This window comes from Varanus komodoensis, unplaced genomic scaffold (genome assembly GCF_004798865.1).
Source record: "Varanus komodoensis strain SLA01 unplaced genomic scaffold, ASM479886v1 scaffold48, whole genome shotgun sequence".
Classification (NCBI taxonomy): Eukaryota; Metazoa; Chordata; class Lepidosauria; order Squamata; family Varanidae; genus Varanus; species Varanus komodoensis.
The window spans coordinates 5,990,962-6,010,187 of record NW_025336059.1 but is presented as its reverse complement, the minus strand read 5'-3'; the positions used below and the strand labels follow the sequence as shown (position 1 = coordinate 6,010,187).

The following is a 19,226-nucleotide window of genomic DNA, read 5'->3' as shown; positions in this document are numbered from 1 at the left end:
ATAGACCATATGGGAAGTGCATTGCTCATTTTTTCCATGAAAGATGCCAAGTGTTGCATGTACCAACGTCTGTCTGTCTGTCTAACTCTGATTATGTATTGTCTTATAAATGAAGACACATATAAAATTCCCCCTCCTTATCAAAAGGACAATCTAGGAATGGATGCACTGGATACCCAGGGAAAGGGAAAGGAAATGGATTCAATGCTCAACAGAAAATTAGGTGATTTCTACCAAAACATGTATTTAGGCTTACAGCAGAAACAGAGGCTTATCTAAATAAAAGGAAATCCCACTGAGTTCAGTGGCATTTACCCCAATATGTGTATATAGGATTTCTGTTCTAACTGCAGCAGAGTATTAGGATTAAGTGGGTCTAGGATGTGGAAAGGTTTGAAGGGGGGTTGTTCCAGTCGAGATGGGAACCACGAGTGAACGCAGGGATGTCCAACGGGGTTGTGGCAAGGCCTGAACAAGAAAAGATGTGTTGACTCGTTTTTCTCCAAGGCACTTTATGGTACCATGCTGGAAGAAGCCCAGTGGCGGGAATGTGTGAGTTACGTCAACACGAACATGGAGAATGCGGTCGGAGCCATGTATGTCAAGGAGACTTTTGCTGGAAAGAGCAAAAGGATGGTATGTGGTTCCTTCCTTGCTTTCTTAGCATTCGGCCGTCTTTCTGCTTTCATTCCAGCTAACCCGGATATATTAATCGCTCTATGGTTCTTCAGCAATTGTTGAGATGACCAAAGAGTGATTTAATTCCCTTTTTTAGATTATTGTTAAGGCAGGGTGATGGCTTCTGTCCCCAACTTTGAACTGTCCTTCAAAGGAAAAGGAGAAATGTCACTCTCCCATCGCACTGGTGCTACTGTTGGTAGAGATGGGTTGTCAGTGTGAAATGGTTTAAGAAGACAGACTTGGTTTTCCCCTTTTAGGGTTGCAAATAGCTTCCCAATCTAGGATATTCGGGGCAGAGTCATTCGCAATGAAGCAATGTTGTTGATATGGAGGGTGGATCGACTCCACTGCCTCGGTCAAGCCTGTCATTAGGAAACAACAGCAAACCTTTTGCCATAGCCCTACCCTCTCTTGTTGGGTGTAGTCCAGACATTCTGGACTACAATGCCCAGTATTCTTGAGCATCAGCTGTGCTGATGGGCTGATGGGAAATGGGATGAAGAGGGTTGGCATGCAGAACCTCTGGAGGGCACCTGGCTGCAGAATACTGGCCTAGCCATATCCAGTGTTGTGTCTCTTAGTCACAGTGTGATCAATTGCAATCCATGGATGACTGGCTAGAGAGATTTTGCAAGCAAAGGAACGACTTCATTACAGCCCCGGATTCCTGTGCTGGGGGCAACGAGCCAGCATTGCCTGTGAGCTATGGATCTTCATTTTGAGCAGGTCGCTCCCTGCAAGGTGAGAATTCAGCCTCTCCATCTATCTTTGCTTTAGGTCCGAGACCTTATCGAGAAAATCCGCGAAGTGTTTATCGAGACGCTGGATGAATTGCAGTGGATGGATGAACGATCAAAAGGGCAAGCCCGAGAGAAGGTCAGAGAAAATGAGCATGCAGAAGGCTGTATTTAAGACGGGCATTTTGCAAAGTCGCCATCATTTGGTCATCTGGAAGAGAAACAGAAATTGGGAGTCCGGGCGGAGGATGGCAAACATCCCTGGAACTCCCTCAGGGAGACAGAAAAGAGCACTGGGGGGAAGACCTCTGACGGCCACCACTCAGAGAATTTTTATGCTTGGCTCTAGCTTTAGTATGCTGCAAAGAGAGGGTTTGTTTTATTCTGTCTACAGAGGGTACCCAACCCCACTTCCAGGCAGAGGTGGGAGAGCTCAGCTGTACATGTCGCATTTCAAAGGATACACACCTGGTGCTGCGCACACTCATTCCAACAGCACGGTGCACTTTGAGACGCATCGCACCGCATGTCTGTGCTCCGTGCCACACCCAAAAGCCAGCGTGTGGCCGTGAGGTGCGTGTGAAGGTGCCCGCATGGCGCTGTGCATACATGCACGTGTGTGGAGCTGTGCCTAAGGGGTGTGTGTTGAGGGGAACTGCAAATCTTCAATTACGTATATGCCTGCGTGTGGCACTGTGTGTGTCCGTGGTGCTTCTGTTTCACGTCGTGTTCCAAAGGCTTTGTTGGCCCTGGAACCCGACCTCCCCTCCATCAATCAGCAGGGCTGATGCAGGACACTGAACTACTGTACGTCACTCCCATGGGATTATTTTTGTTTATTTACAGTATTTTCACCCTGTGCTTAACAACGTCTCAGGATGACTTACAACATAGTTAAACCTAACAATAAGTAAACAGAACAAATACAACAAACATAATAACATAAAATAAGGTGAAATGTGACTAAGCATGACCATTAAAAACTAGTTAACATATTTAAATATTAAAATGCCAGGCAAATAAAAAGGTTTTAACCTGGCGCCGAAAAGAATATAACATTGGTGCCAGGCTAACCTCTCTGGGAAGCACATTCCACAGTCGGGGTGCCACCACGGAGAAGGCCCTCCTCTGGGTATTCACTCTCCTAACCTCCTTCAAGGAGGGTTCCTGGAGGAGAGCCTCCACCTCTGATCTTAAGGGGTGGGAGGGCATATAGGGAAGAAGACATTCCTTCAGGTGTTCTTGCTATTAAGGTATCCTTATTCTCTTGTCTTCTGCTGGGCTCCCATGAGAGTGCTTAGATGAAGGGCATCACCTCAGAATTTCACTCTTCTGGTTTACCACTACAGCAATTATTAAAATTGGGATTCACCAAAGCAAAGGACTTATTTAGACACTGCTGTGGATTGGATCCAGAGTAAACCAATGCTCCATGGATTTCACTAGGAGCCAAATCCACATGCCTTCATGTCGGCCTGCCCGCCCCCTTGTAGAAAAATAAGTAGAAGAATATGGCACCATCTGATCCTGGTGCAGGACAACCGCTAAGGTTGTCTGCCATTTTTTTTTCCATAGGTTATTGCCATTAAAGAGCAGATTGGCTACCCGGATTACATTCTGGAAGATCAGAATGAAAAGCTGGACCAGGAATACACACATGTAAGTGTGAAAACGATCACAGGACATTTGGTATTTTCATCAGATGGGGAGCTGGTATGCCCAGATTCTGTGTATCATTTAGATTCATTGGAAAAAATATCAGAAGGCAGAATGGCTCCAGGGAAAAATGTATTTTCTCATACTCCAAAAGAGGAAGAGAAAGTACTTTAGAGACTACTCTCCTTCTTGTTTTCTCATCGCCCCACCTGACCCTGGTTCTGTGGCTTCTGCAGTGGAGTCAAGGTGATGGCCCAGACTAACTAGCAAGACACACAGGAATAATAGTGGATGTTTTTCTGCTCTCAGGCCGGATAATATTGAGTATCTTTGCGCACAGTGCAAGACTGGTACACGCTTTGCAGTGTGAGTCATTTTGCAGAGTCTGGCTTCCTTTGCTTGAGTTATTTCTACATGGAAAGAGGGGCACCAGCCCAGCCTGTCTGTGCCTTCAGCAATATTTGTGTTTCTTTAGCTGAACTTCAGTGAGAATGAGTACTTCAAAAACATCCTGCAGAACCTCCAAGCTGCAGCACAGAAAAGCCTGAGGAAGCTCCGGGAAAAGGTGGACCAAGACGTGTGAGTGTCGCCTTTGCATCCTCTCAGGAGCATCAGCAATTCTTGCAGCCCCATGAAAATGCAGACCCGCTCAAGTCGAAGCACCAGACAGAAACAAGAGCACCAAAGAAAGACAAATACTCCCATTTATCTTGTTGAGGCACACGACTCCCGCAGACATGGCGATTAGAAACTAGTTAGCAACTTGTACAGTAATATGGGGACCTTCTCTGTTAGAAATGCATTGCAAGTCTTTCACCGGGATGCCCTCTAAAAAAGGCAGAAAGGGGTTAGCTCCATGACCTCAAATCAGAATAGCAATTGCATTTCAAATACATTTGATTTTGTTGTGCAAGGACATGCTTTGCTTTGGAAAGGACTCTTCCGAAATCTGTCCTGAAGTATTATTGTTGGTAGAATATTACTTCTTGCAAATATAAATTCTCTATGAGCTGGTATATTTTTGAGAGAAATCAGAGAAGAAGTGTCATAACGGAGTAGAATCCCAAGAGGACACACTCCATTAGCTTGATACAGCTTTTCTCTTTCGGTAGTCTATGATTTTTGAGTCGGAACCTGAACACTTCTCGTTTAAGTATTAGAAGGGTTTTCAATGCAATCCTAGGATAATTTGATGTGATTTTATGGGACCGTGTACTGGGTTGATTCTACTCACATAAGATGTACAAAATTAGATCTTGATAAAGGAAAATGAAGAGGGTATCAATGCTTTAATGCCTGAACGCATGTTCTGCTCCTCATAAATCCTAAACTGGTTTCCAGATACTTGGTTGAATATCCTACACAGGTTGGTGACCTCAGAATGTGATGCAAAAAATCTCCAAGCTGTTTCTAGAGCAGAATTGGCCTATCCATCGAGGGATACCTTATAGGAAATGAGCCAGTTGTTTGGCCTTAAATAACCTGGGAGCAGGACAAATATCACAGCCACCTTGAGTATAATACAAAGGGGCCATTGTTCAGTGCCCCCATCTTGCCTGCAGAAGCTCCTGGGTCCAATCCTGGACTTCTCCAAGCACATCATGACTAAGTAAAGTCACTGGTTTCAATGGGTCTACTCTAAGTGCAACTAAATCTGGAACTGGAAAATTGGTTTGCACACAGCAGGTGTTGAGTTAGTGGGCTGGGGTACCAGGCTGAAGCAAATGCAAACCTTTGTGTTGCTGGATATGCCAGGAGCCATACCCCCCTTCCCTGTACCCTTGTCTCAGACTACACTAATTCTCCATTGGCACTGAGAATTCCCTATAGCTCCCCTGTAGCCTGAAGTGCCTGGTCTCACCTAATCTTGGTAGCTAAGCAGCTCAGGCCTGGTTGAAATCTGGATGGGTGATTTAAAATGTTGTGAACCACCAAGAGAGTTTTGATTTAGGGCAGCATAGAGATGATGATGATGATGATGATGATGATGATGATGATGATGATGATGTTGATGTCGTCTCTCCAATTCCTTTCAGATGGCTAATTGGTGCTGCAGTGGTCAATGCCTTCTACTCTCCCAACCACAACCAAATTGGTAGGTCCAGTAGTATCCTCATACAGCTATGTGCTATCTCAAACCAGGCTTCTTTGAAGAAGGTCCCCAGATAACTCAGAGGGAGGCAATCCCAAGAGAAGAAGGAGCAGGGATTAGGACTGCAGTCCTAATACAGCAGCTCCCAGAAACATCGACATCCCTGATGAAGGCTCCGGGAATTGTTGGCTTGGTTGCCATGTTGGCCACCGAGACACAGGCTAGGCAGAAGGGCTCCTGGGAACCATGAGATGAAGGGCTTGGGGCTTTCAGAGAAGCAGAGCGTGCAAGACTTTGCGGAGGAAGGCTAGGACAAACAACACCGAAATTGAACAGCTTCCCTAGCGAGAGCCCTGGTGTCCATCGCCACAGCCCCTGGTAATATAAATGTAGGCCATCGTAAAACTTCTGGGGACTCGGAGTACCGCAGAGTCAGGATTGGGAGCCTGGCTGAAGAAACTAAGAAGAAAAGCTGCTATCCTGTCTTGGAGATGAGGGAGGGTCAGCTGATTGGAGAAACACGATGTTAGCATCACCATGGTTGGCTTGAATTTATTCTCTTGTCCAGAGTATGCCATGTTTGCAGCACTGAATGTTGCCTTGTGCTAAGGTCTGAATATTGATCCAGTCGCATCTCCTCGTGGTTTTCTCCTTCACCTACTACATGATCTGGTCAAACCAGGGACCAAACCTGGAACTTTCCTCAAGTAAAATGTAGCACATCTTAAGTCAATGCATCATGACTTAAGCAAAGCTTTTGATAAAGTGCCCCATGATATCCATTTAGCTCAAAGTGGGATAGATGGAGAAACGATCAGGTGGAGCCACAGTTGGCTACAGAACTGGACTCATCGACAGCATCTTCTCAAACTGTTTATTTTCTATTTATTTATTTATTTATTTATTTATTTATTTATTTATTTATTTATTTATTTAAAACTTTTATATGCTGTCCTATATGTATGACATCTCAGAACAGCTTACAATATTAAAATCAGAAACCACTAAGACAGTCAATAATATAATAAAACAATATATAACCAATAAAAATACACAAAAGCAACTGTAGAACCATTAAAATACTAATCTTTAAAATAACGATTGAAAAAAAAGGTTTTGACCTTGCGCCAAAAAGAATATAGGCTCGGCACCAGGCAAACCTCTCTGGAGAGCATATTCCACAATCTGGGCGCCACCACAGAGAAGGCCCTACTCCGAGAAGATGTCCTTTTTACCTCCTTCAAGGAGGGTTCCCAGAGCAGGGCCTCTCCCGCAGATCTTAAGGGGTGTGAGGCCATATAAGAAAGGAGACGTTCCTTCAGGTATCCCAGTCCCAAGCTGTTTAGGGCTCTATCGGTCAAAACCAGCACCTTGAATTGGGCTTGGACTTCAACTGGAAGCCAGTGGAGCTGACAGAGGACCAGCATCAGCAGCATGGCTTACTCTGTTCTGTACCAGCTGAAGTATCCGGATTGTTTTCAGGGGCAGCGGTTACAGTAGAGTAACTGTAAAAAAACTGGGGGTGGTAACAGTCCAGGGCCCAGTGCTCTGCAACATATTTATCAAGGAAGCACAGGGAACAGTTGCTCTAGTTGCAGACGACACAAAACTACCTGGGATAGCTAAAACCGTGGAAGACAGAGATAAGAGTCAAGGTGACTTTCCTAGGTAGGAATGCCGGGCTGCAAGCGACGGGATGAAATTCAGCAGGGACAAATGGCACGTTCAGCACCTCGGAAAAAGAAACCGAGGTGGGGAATTCTCGGCTCGACCATAGCGCAAGTGAGAAAGATCTGGGCGTTGTTGTTAGTCACAATATGAGTCGCCAATGTGAGGGGGCTGCAAAAGGGACTAATGGTATTTGGGGTGACATTAATAGAAGAGTTACTTCCAAATCACATGATGTTCTAGAACGACGCAGACAAACTGGGAAAGGTTCAGAGGAGGCTACGAAGGTGATCAGGAACCCGGAAAAGAAGCTGTGTGAGGAGACTCTGGAGGAAGTGGGTGTGTTTAGCCTTGAGAAGAGAAGACTGAGGGGAGAAAGGGTAGCTGTCTTCAAGGACTTGAACAACTGTCACACAGAGAAGGGAGAGGATCTCTTTTTAATCAGAGAGCAGGACACGGAACAATGGGCCCAGGTGGCAGAAAGCCAGATTCTGGCTGAGCATCAGGAAAAACTTTCCAGACTGTTTGAGCAATGTGACAATGGAAACAATGACCTCAGGAGATTGTGGGTTCTCCTTCCCTGGAAGCCTTCAGGACACAGCTGGATGGCCATCTGGTACGGATGGAGTCTTGGGAGAGACTTGGAGTCTAGGACGGAGCCAGATCTGAATCCTTATTGACCCGTTCTGGTTCTGCGTGTCTGTGATTCTGTGATTAAAGCAACTGCTCTGCAGCTGGGCTGTGGCTCCTTCCTGAACGATCTGCTAGCCGAGATAACAAGGGGCAAGCGCACGGCTGGAGAGCAATGAACCTCTGAAGTGGAGGGGAGTGGAAGCAGGAGAGGTTGAGGAAGAGGTCACAGAGGGAGCCTGGTGTCCCGAAAGAGAGAAAACAGGGTGACCATGACCCTCTCCTCTTTCTGGCTCAAGGCCAGTGTGGTGTGAGACACAACCTGCCCTCTGTCATCGCATGCCTTGGTGTCATCCAACGCTGGGTGGAAGTGGGTGGCAGTTTCTTTTGGAAACAGAGCTAAGGCCTCTCTTGGCTGAGGAAGGTCAGAAGAACCATCCTGGATTTGAAGCCAAGGAGCTCACCAGGCTCAGCAACCAGTTGCCACAGTAAGCAACCCATTACTTTCAGGAAGCCCCTAAGTGGGGCACGAAGCCAACAGCCGTCCTCTGTTGCCACCAGCCACCAGGTGGTGCCCAATGGCATAAAACCGCTGAATTTCAGGGTCATTAAGAAAAGAACCATTGATCCTTCTCCTCCATGCAGTTACGCATGTATGTATTTCTCTCTATGCCTCAAGATGGATCACTCCAAGTAGAAAAAAAAAATCTGTGGACTAGCAATTCTTACTTGCAGCCTACAAGGCTCGTATCTTGCATCCGACAACCTTGACGGCCGCATCACCACATTGACTTTTCTTTTCTTTCGTGCAGTGTTCCCAGCTGGAATCCTGCAGCCTCCCTTCTTCAGCAAGCACCAGCTGCAGGCGCTCAACTTTGGAGGCATCGGGATGGTAATCGGGCATGAAATCACACACGGGTTTGATGACAATGGTAAGGAGAAGTCATCAAGGGGGATGCCTTGATGCTGAAGGGAGGTGGCTGACACCGTGTGCACAGATGGAGCATCTGGGCATGCAAGTTCTGCATGACTGGACTGAAAACTGACTGGGCCACATCTGATGGACTCCCTGCACACAAGTGTGAACGCCACCCTTGGATGCATAGCCAGAAGTGTGGCTTCTAGATCGAGAGAGGTGTTACTGCCACTCTGTATGACTCTAGGGCGCCCACAGCTGGAGTATCATGTTCAGTTCTGGGCCCCTCATTACAGAAAGGATGTAGCCAGGTTGGAGTCGGTGCAGCGAAGGGCCACTAGGATGGTGGCTGGTTTGTAGGGGAAGCCGTATGAGGAGAGACTGAGGGAGCAGGTCTTTTCAGCCTGGAGAGGAGGAGACTCCGAGGGGACCTGTTAGCGACATATAGGTGTCACACGGAAGTGGGTAGAGAAATGTTTTTCCCTGTGGAGGAGGGCAGGATGCGTTCAATGGAGCAAAGTTTAGGGAACCAAGGTTCAGTTTGGATGCCGGGAAGTACTTCCTGACGGTTAGGACCCTGAGGGTATGGAATGGGCTTCCAGGGGAGGTGGTTGAGGCCCCACCAGTGAGGGTGTTCAAGGATAGGCTGGACATGCACATGGTGGGCATTTCGTGAGTGGAGCTGGCTGGAGCTGGGGGTCAGACTAGATGGCCTAGGAGACCCCTTCTGACTCACTCTGTATCTATTTTTCTAGGTGCAATGTGGGTCTACGTTCATGCAGATGCTCTGTTTCTGTGCATTGTGGAGGCCTTTCCCCCTCTTATTACAGTTGGGAATATGTCACATGGGGTCACACGTAGAACGTGCAGAAGTTCTCCCCGTGCAGAAGTTCAGCACATAGTGGAGAAACTGTGCATGTTCAGAGGCTTGGTCTTAATTTGCTTTCATAAGTTCCAAACCCGATACGCTTTCAGTGAACAAGTCTGGCAACAAAATCAGCCTGTGCTGAGGTCTTTAAAATAAACCACAAATCCCAAGGTACACATCTTGGAAAAGGTCATCTTGTCCCCTCTCCTGCTGGATTGTTAAAATCTCCCTTTTCAGGGACGTACAAAATTATTTTAGCTCGCCACTGGAAGATGCCTGAGGAAATGGCTTTTTAATAGCTGCTTATATTTTCCTCTCTCTTTTAAATGCTGCTATTTTTTCATGTTTTATTCTAGGACTCTAATTGCTTGATTTTATCATTAAAATTGCCCAGAGTTCTCTTGAAGGAATGCAGGATGGAAATGCTTTAAACAGATAAATAGCACTGGATCCAGAATGGGCCTGGAAGGCCAATCAACCTAGGGGGGTGGGTTGTATAACTGGGACATGTGATTTTGGAGACAGAAGGCTGGATAACTGCTTGGCGCACTCATTCGGGGGAAGACGTACTTCTGTAAAAATGGAAATCAGATTGTATTGCTAGTCACTAAAAGAGAATCATTAACTTTGGATTGCCTCTAAGTTTGTCTGCGTGTCTTGCCAAATCTCCTCACTCAGAGTCATAGAAACTTAGAAACAGAGCGAGTCAGAAGGGGTCTCCCGGGCCATCTAGTCTGACCCCCAGCTCCAGCCGGCTCCGCTCAGGACATGCCCACCATGTCGGCTTAGATCGATGGACAATAGCGAATATTCCCCTCCAGGACACTGACTAGTCAGTCACACCCCTTTCCAAGGTGCTCTCGCTTCTTCTGAGCTCTGTGCCCCAAACACGCCGTCCGTGTTCTTTTTTTACAGAGCATGCTGTGTCCTCATTGCCTGCTTCTGCTTTCTTTCCTCCTTAAGATTTTTGTTCCTAAAGAAGATATACAGTGGTACCTTGTCTCACAGACTTAATCTGTTCCACGACTGGTCACAACCCAAACTGGTTGTGAGCTAAGTCAAATTTCCCCATAAGGTTCGAGGTAGATAAGGTGAATCCATTCTATAAGTTTTTTTTTAATCACAAAAAATTGAAGCAAAGTGACAAACATAGAAACATAGAAACAGAGCGAGTCAGAAAGGGTCTCCTGGGCCATCTAGTCTGACCCCCGGCTCCTGTTGGCTCTGCTCACGATGTGCCCACCATGTGCACGTCCAGCCTATCTTTGAACACAAAGAACAACAAAGATCGCGCGCCCCCACTCCAAGCATGATCATGGCCATCTCACCCCCCCACGGCATGATCACGCCCCCCCCAAGCAAGATCACAGTCATCTCCCCCCCCCCAAGTGCAATTGCGGACATCTCTACCCACCCCCAAAAGTGCGATCATCACCCGATGCGGAATTCACAACCTGAGGCAATTTTTTTCTGAAATTTCTGTTTGCGACTCGCTTTGCTCATGAACTGAGGCATTTGTGAGCCAAGGTACCACTGTACAATACACACACAGTTCTGTATGAGAACTATGTTTCTGCTGACAAAGCATCCAAACCCAACCCATTTTCAACCCCATATCTGAGTGTATTCCACCCCCCAAAACCATGTCCAAATCTGCAATTGTATATAATGAATGCATGGAAACCCCATGCATTTTGAAATCCACTTTTAAATAAAATACACATCACTGCACATTAGCCAATGGCGGAAGGGTGTACTTTGGAAAAATATCGAAGGAAATGTGAGCTTTTCCTGCCTGAACAGATCAATGGTGCAAATAGGAACAAGGTGAAGTGGGTTCTCGAGTGGAATTTCAAGAAGCTCTGTGAGGTTCCTGGTTCTGCCTTTGCCCCCTGGTTCTGCCTTTGCCCCCTGGTTGTGCCTTTCCCCCCTGGTTCTGCCTTTCCCACCTGGTTCTGCCTTTCCCACCTTCTGCAGATCTTGAGTTTTCCCCCAGTCCACCAAAGGCTCACTTCTGCATGACCTTTCAGCATGGATGCATGGAAAATGTGTTGCCACTTGGATAAAGAACTGCTGATGTGATGCATGTCCCATGGAGCTGGAAGCTTTCTTAAGTTAGGGAGAACCAGGCATGATCTGAAGAAGTTTCCTTTGAGGGACATCTGCTCCTTTTGGCTTTCAAGTCCCCTCTTTAAAACCCACTCCGAGCTCAAGTTCTGATACCAAACCAACCCTAAGGCAGCACAAGATGTTCGTGACCGCTGTCCTATCTTGGGATCGCCGGCTTGGGAAATGGACCTCATGGGTTCTTATTGGTTTTCTTGTCCCCTGAACAGGCAGGAATTTTGACAAAGATGGCAACATGTTCGACTGGTGGAGCAACTTCTCTGCCATGCACTTCAAGGAGCAGTCGCGCTGCATGGTCTACCAGTATGGCAACTACACTTGGGACCTGGCAGGAGGTCAAAATGTGAGCTCCATCATGTGGGCAATAAGGGGAATGGGGTGCATTTCTCACAGCCATTTCTCAAAGGGAGCATCGCACCTCACTGAATTTGTGGGATCAGCAGCTCTGTTCTCTGACCCATCCTTATTAACGGCCATATTAGTGGGAAGCAGGGGCACGGCCTGCTTAGTGGTGGCCCTGTCTCAATGGAATTCTCCACCTAAAGGGGAAAAAGCTAACTTCCTTCCTTTCCATTTTGAAGGGTTTTGAAAACCTTTTATTTAATTCAATCAGGCCTTGTCTGAGTGGTCTATGTTCTTCTTTCTAGACTTGTGGTTAGCTCTTAGCTGACATATGCTTCATTGATTCAGTACTGCAAAATTTTAAACTGTTTCATAGTTTTGCTTTTTTGATGAGATGACTTGGAGGAAAATCATTTTTAAAGTCAGATATTAAAATTTGTCCATGACAAGATGCACTGTTTAATTGGCAGAGGGCAAAGCCACTTTGAAAATTCAGTCTTGCGAATTCTTTGACCTTCGCACCAGCATGGTCACCTAGGGATGTAGACCTGAACTGGTTGAAGATTACCCAATGAGAATTTCTGTGTGGGTATCACCAGAGCACTGGATTGTTGCCAAGGGCTACAGAGTAAAATCTGTAGCTTTCCCCAGCAAGAGCCATCATGGAGTAAATGCTGAACTGGCTACCAAGTGATCTGGAATCCATAGCAAGTGCAGGCAGACCTCAGGATTGTGAAAAGCAAAGTTGTGATGCAAGTCAAAGCCAGATTTTAAATGAGAGTTCACTGCCACGAGCCAATTAACCCAAGACACATTGCATAAATCTGTAGATGCTTTTGCTATCGCTATGGGGCATCAAGTCACCTCGGACTTATGGCAGCCCCGCGAATCCATGCCCTTCAGAATGTACTGCCAATATTACTCCGAATCAGGGACTCCAGCAGAGTAGAGTATTGGGCAGGCTGGTGTCTTGGTGTGTTTCTTCTGGTAGGTATTGTGAAACAATTGGCAGGCAGAAATTCTTGCTGTACTGTATGGTCTACTTGCTGTACTGTATGGTCTACTGTAAACCATCTGGTGATCTTTCCGTTGAACTTTACCTGCCTTTTACCTAATTCTCATGTGCAAATGTCATTGCTTGGGCTGCAACAGCATTGGGTCAACCAACACAACTGTTGATGTTACATGCCATCAAGTTGTCTCCAACTTATGGCAGCCCCATGAATGGATACCCTCCAGAATGGTCTTGGCAGCTCTGCTCGGCTCTTGTCAACTCGGGCTGTGGCTTTCTTGATGGAGTATATCCATCTCATGGTTGGTCTTTCCTTCTTCTTCTGCCTTCAGCTGTTCCTAGCATGATTGGCCTTTTCTTGGAGTATATCCATCTCATGGTTGGTCTTTCCTTCTTCTTCTGCCTTCAGCTGTTCCTAGCATGGTTGTCTTCTCCTGGAAGTCGTGCCTTCTCAGGATGTGCCTAAAATATGACAGCTTCAGGTTCATAATTTTTGCTTCCAGGACAAGTTCTGACTTGATTTGATCTATAAAATAATAACCATCAGACTGGGTCTTTGATGACCAGGACGATTTTACAGGGAGAAATTAGTTGAATCAAACACATGGATTTCAGTCCATCCGTCACATGCACTGAAGTGCAAGCCAATATGATGCTTCAAAACTGTGCTATATACCTCTTGATGGAATCAAACAGTGTTTGCTGTTACAGGTCAGTGGAATCAACACACTGGGAGAAAACATTGCTGATAACGGAGGCGTCCGTCAAGCCTACAAGGTAAATTTAGTTGTGGAAATTCTACTCCTGTATGTTTTGGGAGTTTATATATGCCTTGCTAGAATCTGTGGGATGAAAACTGCACGAGCAAGGTTTCCTCCTTCACAGAAACCTTGCAGAATAAATATCCTAGTCAGGGATGGTAAAGATGTGTGTTTGCTTCACATTTTAATTCGCCCTTCCTGAATCAGTATGCATGTGGAGAAGTTTTTCTTTGGCACATGCAGTGCAACCAAAACTGTACAAACTAGTATATATTAATGGAAAGGTGCAAAAAATAATCATAGAAAATCACAGAATAGTAGAGTTAGAAGAGGCCATGAAAGCCATCAACTCCAACTTGCTGCTGTTGCAGGACATCACGTTACACCATCCCCCTCAGATGCCTGTTCCAGCCTCTTTCTGAATGTCTCTGGTGTGGGAGAGCCCCCCACCTCTCCAGGCAGCTGGTCCCACTGTCGTATTGCTCCGACAGCGAGGAAGCTTTTCCTGAGGTCCAGCCTGAATCTGGGTTGTTGCAACTTGAATTGATTATTCTGTGTCCTACACTCTGGGATAACAATTTAATAGTTAAATAATTAATTTTTTATTTAATTTCTGAACTGCCCAATAGTCAGAGTTCTCTGGGCGGCTTACAACAACATGTGGTCTGAATGGGTGGAAACAACATAAAAATACATCGTATTAAGGGAACTTATTTGCAAAACACATGCATCTTAGGCAAAATGCATTTATGAAAGGTAAGCTGCGGAGAACTCTGTGCAAATGTCACGCAGCTTTAAAGGGTGCTAGCCAGATCCTAAGCTGCCGCCTCCCCATCTTACTCCTAAAAGCTAGCTTTCTGGTTGTTATCATGAAAGCAAATTTAACATGTGCTGATCTCAACAAGCACTGCTGGCGCCACCTGTTGGATAATGGCAGAGTTTCTCACCCCGAGAGCTCCCTAGTCCAAATACCGGTTTAGTGATGCCGCTTGGTGTTCTACAGTGAGCCATGGCTGGGCTGCCCATCACAAAAAGCCGCCCTGCACGGTTTCCACAGCATGCGGTTGTCCTTACATTTTATCCACCTATCTATTTTTAACAGGCTTATTTAAAATGGGTGGAAAAAGAAGGAAAGGAGCCGAGCCTGCCAGGACTGGATCTCACCCACAAGCAGCTCTTCTTCCTCAACTTTGCGCAGGTTTGGAGAAAGGGTAGTCCTTACAGAAGGGAGGGGACCTTCCCTATTGCTCCAACTTTGCATGTTTGTCCCCTTTCAGCCCAAAAGCTCAGAGTGGAACCAACTGAATAGCCCCAGTTTGGTCTTCCGGGCTCCTTCCACCCGTAAGAAATCCCTCCGAGTGTTTTCACCTTTGGGCTGCAAAACCACAGCAAAGACTTCTGCATGTCCACACAAGCATTTGATGCACACGTGCGTTCAGTGCACCTGATGCTTCTCTCCTTACACTTATCTGCATTAGCTGACAGGTTGCCTCTCCACAATGCCCCTGCTACACTCTGCCCCACCACCAGCTGGCCCTCTCTTGAGATGATGCACCCTGTAGTCTTTCCATAGGCTGCTTGTAACATCCAGGTTCATGGCGATGCAAGATGTTACTGGATGTCCTTCGTTGGGAGCCCCAGTTCAAGACGGCTATTGTCTTCCAATGCCCTGCTTGTTGATTTCTTGGAGTCATCTGGCTAGCACTGGTGGACATCAGAATGCTGAATCTGGCAGGCTTTTGATTGGATCCAGCAGGGCATCTCTTAGGACTCCGCAAAGCTCTGGAGCTTGAAAGAGGAAAGGGTGATGCCATTCAGAGTGAAAACATTCCCATCTTTAGGCCACGCATTCATGTATTTTCCCCATCAAATGTCAGGTTACTTTATAGGATTTAAAAGGACCTTAGAGGTCTTCTTACAACACCGTGGGGGCCTCCAGCTAGCATGGCTAATGGTCAGGGCTGGTGGTCTCCGCACATCTGGAAGATCCCATGTTGGAAAGGCTGACATGCTGGGAGAGGTGCGCAGAAGCTTCATCCCGGAGGTCCAGTGTTGGGGGTGAGTTCCCTGAAGCACACATCGCTTCCCAGCTCTGCTTCTTTCCTAGAGCGTCTCCAAGAGCCCCTCTTGCAGGGTGGTGTGGTCCCTGCCATATGAGTCTTGTTCCTAGAGCGTCCTCCTGGAGGTTCTATGGTCCCAAGGGCATCCTCTGGGAAACCAAGCTCAGCTATAGTTGAGGATCACTGAGGAGTCTTGTTCCTAGAGCGTCCTCCTGGAGGTTCTATGGTCCCGAGGGCATCCTCTGGGAAACCAAGGTCAACTATAGTTGAGGATCACTGAGGGTGACTGTGAGAGGGGCATGCAAGAGGGCTCAAGGAGCTGCGGGCCATAGGTTATGCACCTCTGCTGGAGAGTCTCCCTGTCCGGACAACTGGCAAGAAAGGAGACCTTCAGGATGGTGGTCTGGAACTCGCAGTGCAAAACTAAGGAAGGATAAGGATCTGTAAGGAGCGCGGCTCCCCTTCCCTTTTCCCTCTCCAGCCAGGTTCCATGAAACCACAGAGGCACTGTCCTTCGTTGAATTCTACAAGTTTACAACCAACTTAAAGCAGCATAGTAATCCCTTGGCGATGTGGGGATGGTGCCTACCCATGTGAAGGACTGAATCCAAACCAGAAGTGGGAGCAACCCTGAATCAGTCTGCTCTTCTGACCTGATGCCTCTTGATTGGGTCTAAGATCCCCACCTTGATCTTCAGCCCTCCCTGTTCCACAGCGTCTCTCTCCTACCCCAGTGTGTGGGTTTGGTTCCCACACTCTGAGTCACCTCACTTTGGCAGTCCAGACGGGTGAATTAACAGTCTGCCTCAAGGTAAATTTCATTTCTGTACTGCCCGTAGATGAAGCTTTCTGCACAATTCACAGCATTTAAGTCTCCCATCCAGAGGTCAACCAGGCCTGACCCTGCTTCGCTCCCAAGATCAGGCAGGATCAGGCATTTCAGCCGATAGGGAAGTAATCGTCTCCACATGGAGCTTTGCAGACCAGCATCTTAAGACTCAGGTCAACAACCATTCTGAATGATTCGATCTGGGTCACGGTTGTTTCTCTCTCCCTCTTCCGGGCTCCATTCTTTGCCTGCCTCTCAGGTGTGGTGCGGCTCCTACAGACCAGAGTATGCCAGCCAGTCAATCAAGACGGATGGGCACAGTCCGCTAAAATACAGGTAACTCCCTCATCTCCCCTCCTTCAGTCTCTTCGTGGGGCACTCCATGTGCCCACTGACCCAGTTATAACCACTGCCCACCACTGCACGCTGCTGCTTTCTCCTTCTTCTGCATCCCTTTAAAGCAAGTCTCAAATTAAAGGGGCTTATGCCCCGGTACCCATTTTCAGGGAAAGGATTTCAGCCTAAGTGCAAATACACAACATCCCACATGGGATCATGGTCACTGCTTAAGAAGTGCCGACAACACTACCCCAGCGTTGTCTTAGACCCATCTAACTTCCGGGTGTTGAAAATTTTATTTTCTGAGCTTGTTCATTGAGCAGCAAATTGGGCTGCTCAGGCCATCTCCACCCCAAGACTCATTTCTTTCCCTCTTGCTGTTTCCCCAGGGTGATGGGCTCCTTGCAAAACTTCGAAGCCTTTTCCGAAGTGTTCCACTGCAAGAAAGGGACGGTCATGCACCCCACAGAGAAATGCAGGGTTTGGTAACCCCAGCCCCAAAGACTCGGGTTTTCTCATTAGACCTCAGCAGTCTGAAACACCGAATTCATTCAGATTTCACCGATGACGTGCCTGGTGCTTAACCTTCTTTTTTTCCCCCGTTTGGTCGCGGTCACCGATTACTGCGCCACTGCTGTAATGGTGGCTGCTCAAGCTACAATCCTGACTTTGGTGGTTCTAACCAGGACTGGGAGCAGCTCTTGGGAAGGTCCCCGTAGGGTTGAATGTGGAAGTCTGCTGCAGGAAGGACTGCTTCTAAAGACGTTGACTAAGTTACATCCGGGTTTAAAAAATGGCTAGCTGTTTATGACAACACGGGGCAGTCCTATTTGTCCTCAAAGAGCATTAATTCATCAGTACGTCTTATGCTTTGGGGGAGTTGGCAAGACCTTGCTGAGCTGTTTTGTCCCTCTCCCACGGGGTTCCTTTGACAAAGGATGGGGTGAAGCCGCCCACTTCTGTTCGTTGTGCAATCTCGTTCCAGCCTGAAGCTACTTTGTGTCCTTCACAATCCCCATTTTTCTGTAGGAATAGCTTTGCTGAACTGTACCAAGAGTATATCTAAATTCAGTCTTCCCCCACTGTGACCAAAGCAGATCTCTGACGTTCACAAGCGGGGCATGAAATGAATGGCTTTTGCCTCAGAATTGCCTGTTCAACTGAGAAAGGGGGATGCACGGTGTAAAAATGGATAGCACTCCTTTCCAAATTTTCAGCCAGCCAGCCAGCCAGACCCTCCTCTAGGAAATACCATACCCTTCCCATCTCCTTAGTGCTCCGTCCCCGCCCACCCATTCAGGGCCATGCTCAGTCTTCATCTGCTTTGGGGTTTCAGGAGACCTTTTCTTTTCTCTTCATTTTTTCCCCCTTCTGGAATCTTTGGAGATCCTCCAATCATGAAATGCCTTCGTTTGCTCAGTGGAGCCATTTTGGTTTTTGGGATCAGTCCACTGGGATCTCCACTGGGGGGGATGGTTGATCAAAGACATGCTTGGCCACAAACCTGCCTCAAAATCGCTGGCATGCCCACATTTTGATTGGTCTTTAGGCCAATCCATCGCAGCAAACCGTCCCCTGGCACATTAGGGAAGAAACTTCTGAAATTCCAGGTGTAGTAGCAAAAGTGGGAAGTTTATCCTTTAAATTAAGGACAGACACCCCCGCCCCAATTTTTAGTTACTCATAGCTCACGTTCTTTGAAGCATGGGAGAAATCATTTTTGCTGCCATGCCACCAAATTTCTGCAAAATTCGATGTGAGAGGTGGCCAAGTAATAGCAGTCGCATAAAGACCAGGGGGAAAGCTTGGATGTTCCCCATCTCTGTCGATATGATCAGAGATTTTGCAAACCTTTCAGCAGCTCCTTCCCTCTTGATTCTCTTTCCTCTCAGTTCAATTGCACAACCCATCAAAAACAGCACCTGGCCTTGCTTTTAGCCAGGCGGTTTTCCATGGAGATGCCTTATGTGGAGTTCCTTCATTTCAAGAAGTGCCCTCAGCTGAATCCCAGGACCCAGGGAGGAGATGCTAAGTGCTGAGCTGGGGTCACATGGCTAGCCGGGCTCTCAGTCTTTAGACGCTATTCTGATCCCCCTCCTTAAGAATTACTGAAAGGGGATGGGCTTTTCCAACCGACACTGGGGGCGATAGATATCTTGGCTCAGCCCACCTTGGCTTATCCTGTACGGATGCGGCGTTCAAGGACCTCTGCCCGAGCTTTCCTGATTGCGTTTCCCATGCAACTCCAAGAGAAATGGCCGGAGAGGCTGCCCAACCGCAGGAAGGGGTGGAGGGGGTCCCGTGCGATTCCTGCACTCCAGCGGAGTGATTCTAACTGCCCCCGTGTGCTGCCAGCTCCCAACAGCTTGCCTTGCGATGCCTTCGTGGTGAACCGCTAAAACTTGCCCCCACCGTTCATTGAGTGATGACTTGTTTCTGAAGCCTGCCAGCTTCCACTGTAAAGTGACACTAAAACCCATGGATTCCCAGCACTGTGTGCCCTCTTTT

General features: G+C 47.3%; 1 protein-coding gene across 1 annotated transcript in view; it reads left to right on the top strand.

Moving 5' to 3' along the window:
- The window catches only part of MMEL1 (membrane metalloendopeptidase like 1), a 44,744-nt gene extending 27,537 nt beyond the window's left edge, over positions 1-17,207 (top strand). Inside the window, exons 13-23 of the mRNA XM_044445325.1 lie at positions 508-636; positions 1,459-1,557; positions 2,994-3,077; positions 3,550-3,653; positions 5,111-5,169; positions 8,277-8,396; positions 11,585-11,718; positions 13,441-13,506; positions 14,593-14,688; positions 16,639-16,715; positions 17,108-17,207. Coding sequence (XP_044301260.1) covers positions 508-636; positions 1,459-1,557; positions 2,994-3,077; positions 3,550-3,653; positions 5,111-5,169; positions 8,277-8,396; positions 11,585-11,718; positions 13,441-13,506; positions 14,593-14,688; positions 16,639-16,715; positions 17,108-17,207 — 1,068 coding nt within the window. The remainder of the gene's footprint in view (positions 1-507; positions 637-1,458; positions 1,558-2,993; positions 3,078-3,549; positions 3,654-5,110; positions 5,170-8,276; positions 8,397-11,584; positions 11,719-13,440; positions 13,507-14,592; positions 14,689-16,638; positions 16,716-17,107) is intronic.
- Positions 17,208-19,226: the final 2,019 nt, after the last annotated feature.